The 5,206-nt window shown below is 31.1% G+C and overlaps 1 protein-coding gene across 1 annotated transcript; it reads right to left on the reverse strand.

The window, feature by feature from the left end:
• Positions 1 to 642: 642 nt before the first annotated feature.
• On the reverse strand, positions 643 to 4,206 carry LOC111680028 (cytochrome P450 6a8-like). The gene is made up of 2 exons (XM_023441635.2): positions 3,042 to 4,206; positions 643 to 1,721 (listed from the first exon to the last, which is right to left on the reverse strand). The coding sequence occupies exons 1-2, from the start codon at positions 4,117 to 4,119 to the stop codon at positions 1,300 to 1,302; spliced, it is 1,500 nt and encodes a 499-aa protein (XP_023297403.2). The 5' UTR covers positions 4,120 to 4,206; the 3' UTR covers positions 643 to 1,299.
• Between the last annotated feature and the right edge of the window lie 1,000 nt (positions 4,207 to 5,206).

A 5,206-nucleotide genomic window follows, 5' to 3' on the forward strand; every position in this document is an offset into this window, starting at 1 on the left:
TTCTAGTTCTGTTCTAGTTCTGTTCTAGTTTTGTTCTAGTTCTGTTCTAGTTCTGTTCTAGTTCTGTTCTAGTTCTAGTTCTGTTCTAGTTCTATTCTTGTTCTGTTCCAGTTCTAGTTCTGTTCTAGTTCTGTTCTAGTTCTATTCTAGTTCTGTTCTGGTTCTGTTCTAGTTCTGCTCTAGTTCTGTCCTACTCCTTTTCTAGTTCATAACTTTCTGGGGCCACCCTAATATTTATGTTGAGTTTATGAGTTTTTTTATTATTTTCATACTCATTCAATTTTAATACATGATTTATTCACAACAAACACGCAATTTTTTATTGTTATTATTGCTGTATAAAAAAACAAGAAGAAAAAAACATACAAAATATGAGTATAATGGACAAAGTTTTACGCTTAATACGCTGCATTCATTAGAGTCTGTTTATCAAAATCTATTTATTATTGTTATTATTCCCACAGTTATGGGGCGGGCAGCAGCGTTGACTTTTGTCAATTGTGTATGATTGTCATTATGTTGATAAACGTTTGACAGGCTTAACAAAAAAACAATCAAACAACACTCAGCCAAAACCTAATAATCTTAGAGCTATAGAGTCTATGATATTAATGATTTATAAGAGACCTAGAGAAAAAAAATGTCTTAATTTATGCGGGCTTTATAGTGTTTGTATATTTCGTGGTGTGTATGTATTTTATTTTGAGATAGTGTGCAAGTGATTAATACAAATGATTGTTAGCTGTTTGTGCTTTAATTTTTTTTAATTTTGTTGATGTTTATTTGCTACATCTTAACTAATGATTAAATATCTTGTAAAAATTGTTCTTTTTTTTGGTATTTGTTTGTTTAGTTTGTTTGTCGATGAAATTGAAATTGATTTATTTAGAAAGATTTTCTTGTCCACTTGCCAAAGTGAATAATTTGTTTAAGTTAATTTACACAGATTTATTTTTAGGAAACTATAGTAGAAGTCTGTGAAATTTAACTGTCATATAGCAAAGTGCTTAATATTGTGGAATATACACTTTTGAATATATTCGCGAATATTCTCAATTCTTGAGAAATTCGCAATATTTTTTAAAATAAAGTTTTTTATTTTCTTTTTTAATTGTTATTAAACGAATGTATAAATTTATATTTTAATAAAAACTTTATAAAATATTTTCTTAAAACTAAATTTTATATAATTATAAAATTTTCTTTTAAAATATATTTTAACTATTACCAAATATAATAATACTTTAACCAAATTTCAACCTACTTATCACAATTTAAAAAATTTATTTTCTTTTCCTCCTATTCCTTCAACTTTTCTAACTTTAAAAATATTCCTCCCTTGGCTGTCAGTACAAATGATTTCTCATCATATTCCAATGGCACTGGTGTCTTGGGTGATAAAGTAAAATTAAAATTTTTCAATAGTAAAGCTAAACCAATCATAGCCTGCATTTTACCAAATCGTAGGCCTATGCAATTACGTGGTCCCTCACCAAAAGGCAGCCAAGACATTGAATGTCTTTTGGCAATTTCTTCTGGCGTAAAACGTTCGGGTATAAATTCTGAGGGATTGGGGTAAATTTCTGGATCATGATGTATGGCATCGATGGGTATAATTATAACCATTCCTTTTTCGATGGTATAGGGAGAGTTGGGCACTTTGTAGTCATTGAGAGCTTTTCGCATGGTAATGGAGGCGATGGAATATTTGCGCATGGTTTCTGAAAGAAAAATGAGGTATTTAAAAATGGAATTAATATTAGACCAGAATAAAGATTATATTATAGGCTAGATTATAGACCAGTCCAGAGTATAGGCAAGACTTAAAACTAGACAATTAACTACAATATGGACCAGACAATAGAATAGCATACATACAAAAGTACAGATCAGATCATAAACTAGACTAAAGTACAGACAATGGACCAGTTTATAGACCCGACTATCGCCCAGACTTTAGACCAGAATATAGTCCGGTATACAGATCAGAATAAAGACCATACTATAGTCCACACTATACGCCAGACCATAACCCATTCCATAGACTAGACTGTAGACTAGACTATAAACTAGACTATAGACTAGACTATAGACTAGACTATAGACTAGACTATAGACTAGACTATAGACTAGACTATAGACTAGACTATAGACTAGACTATAGACTAGACTATAGACTAGACTATAGACTAGACTATAGACTAGACTATAGACTAGACCGTAGACTAGATTGTAGACAAGACTAGACTTTGAACTAGACTATATACTAGACTTTAGACTAGACTATTTACTATAGACTAGACTATATACTAGACTATATACTAGACTTTAGACTAGACTATATACTAGACTATAGACTAGACTATATACTAGACTATATACTAGACTATAGACTAAACTATAGACTAAACTATAGACTAGACTATAGACTTAACTATAGACTAGACTATAGACTAAACTATAGACTAGACTATAGACTAGACTATAGACTAGACTATAGACTAGACTATTGACTAGACTATAGACTAGACTATAGACTAGACTATAGACTAGACTATAGACTAGACTATAGACTAGACTATAGACTAGACTATAGACTAAACTATAGACTAGATTATAGACTAAACTATAGACTATAGACTAGACTGTAGACTAGACTATAGACTAGACTAAAGACTAGATTATAGACTAGACTATAGACTAAACTATAGACTAAACTATAGACTAGACTATAGACTAGACTATAGACTAGACTATAGACTAGACTATAGACTAGACTGAAGACTAGACAATAGACTAGACAATAGACTAGACAATAGACTAGACAATAGACTAGATAATAGACTAGACTGAAGACTGGACTATAGACTAGACTAGGCTATAGACTAGACTAGATCATAAACTAGACTATAAAGTAGACTATAGACTAGACCAGAGATTAGACTATAGACTAGAGACTTGACTGTAGACTAGACTATGGATGGACTATACACTAAACTATATATTAAAATATATACTAGACTAGACTAAAAATCTCTTACCAAATAATACTTGCTGCAAATACTTCAGTTCCTTAACTCCTTCATAGGTCAGCTCATTATTATATTTCTTTAGAACATCATTAATTTCCTGCCGCGCCTTCTTTTGAATATGTTGATTCACTGCCATTTCGTAAAGAGCAAAACCCATGGTACTCGAACTAGTCTCGAAACCCGCCAAAAAGAAAACAAACGCCTGAGCTGCTATTTCCTCCAAAGACAAACCTTCTGTATCATTACGATTTTTCAATTCAATTAATAAATTCATAAAATCATTTTTATGAATCTTTTCACGTTCCCTATACTCCACCGTTTGTTTGACTACATTCATCATAAAGTCCGTAACATCTTGGGGCGATAAGGCTATGCCGAATTTGCGAGCTAAATTAGGATAGGCTTGAGCAAAAGAAAATACCAAACGACCATGACGGCGTGTGGTAAAAGCTTTTTTACCCATTAAACGAAATTGAGTATTAGGATCTTTCAGGCTGTTGCAGTCTAAACCAAAAGCACAGGAACCTATGACATCGGTGGTAAAACGTGCCAATAGCTCACGTATCTCTAGACCTTCTTCGGTATTGTTATTATTGTTGTCCAAAAGTTGAGAGAGAACTTGCACAAATCTTTGACCCACTTCTACTACACAGGGAAACATAAATCTCATTTTACCCGAAGTAAATGTGGGAGTCAATTTTGCTCTCATTCTTTTCCATTTAGGTCCATCCAAATTGAACAGATGACCCGAAAGAGGATCATCTTTTATATTGTAGTAATTACCACGTGCAGCAAACTCATTAAAATCGGTTATTAGCACCTGTTGTATCATATTCAAATCCAATAGTATAACAGCTTTGCGTAAACTCAAATAGAAACCGCCAAACAGGGCCTTGCCCTTGAACTTTTGATAGAAATCGTAAAAGGGCTGCTTTAAAGGTTGCGTTTTGCCCACTTGGTGCATATTGCCCAAGAATATATTGGGTTTTTCAAAGACCACATTATGTTGCTCAAAATAACTGTAATGTCGGCGTATAGCTAAATAGGCCAGTGTTATTAAGGCCAACAATATTAAGAAAAATTCCATGATATCTTTGTGTTTTCTCCAGACTTCTAGTTGGCTGCAGTTGTTGTTTAGAACGAGAACTTGAGTAAACTAAACTGTGTAGAGAAAGCTGAGATGGTTTTAGCTGTGAGTTGCAAAAATAAATCAGAACAAAACAATAAAGATTAGAGAATGTAAAAGTTAAAGAGCAAGTAAAATGATCGTAAATTGTAAAACTGAGTTGCCAGGTTTTTCATTTATACAATATTTTAAAAAGTTCTTTAAAAATCTAACCAAACTTGTGATATTGTAAAGCTTTAGAAATATTTTCTTATAACTCTTTTATAATAAAGATCTAAATTTATAAAATGATCTTTTTCGTATTTAATTTTTTTTAAAACTGGCCACCCTTATCCTATATTAAAGCTTTATAATTATCAGTTTCTCTCTCTTTTATGTTCTCTTTGTTGTATTTATCTCTTTTATCTTTTTTTATTGCATTCAGATATTTTTCCAACGACCTTTAGATTGTATTTATGTATTTGTTATTTTTATAGTCGACCAGCTGATGATGATACTTTCGTCATTAATTTATTTAAAAGCTTTAATTATGCATTATACATTTTGTAGTTGTTGTTGTTGTTTTATTATAAATATTTTTATTGTCAACTCACTGTGTATTTTATTTTTATTTAATTCTTTATTATTTAACCAACCGTCTGAGATAAACAAACTAGATAGATAGTATTCAGTTATTTGTGGCACAAATGTTCTTGCTGTGTCATCGAGACTAGACATAAATAATTATTCTATAAATAATTATAAATATAACTGTAACAGTTATTAAGCCTTTGATAATTTTGCATTCTAAAGTACAAAGGTTTCACAGAAAAGATAATTTTTAACTTTTTTTATCTTACTGATAAAATAGTGACTCACGTCACTATAAACAAAATATACATATATATCAGACTTGATTATAATTCAGAATATAGACGAGCTAATATGTGTTGTGATCTAATCTATAGTCCAGTCCATAGTCTAGTCTATAGTCTAGTCTATAGTCTAGTCTATAGTCTAGTCTATAGTCTAGTCTATAGTCTAGTCTATAGTCTAGTCTATAGTCTAG

Source organism: Lucilia cuprina, chromosome 6, assembly GCF_022045245.1.
Source record: "Lucilia cuprina isolate Lc7/37 chromosome 6, ASM2204524v1, whole genome shotgun sequence".
Lineage (NCBI taxonomy): Eukaryota > Metazoa > Arthropoda > Insecta > Diptera > Calliphoridae > Lucilia > Lucilia cuprina.

What these genes read in the sequence shown, in the direction of transcription:
- LOC111680028 (XM_023441635.2), bottom strand. Translation starts at nt 4,119, where the DNA reads ATGGAATTTTTCTTAATATTGTTGGCCTTAATAACACTGGCCTATTTA. An exon ending in TTTGCAGCAAGTATTATTTG is followed by an intron (nt 1,722 to 3,041) that starts GTAAGAGATTTT and finishes TTTTTCTTTCAG; the next exon opens with AAACCATGCGCAAATATTCC.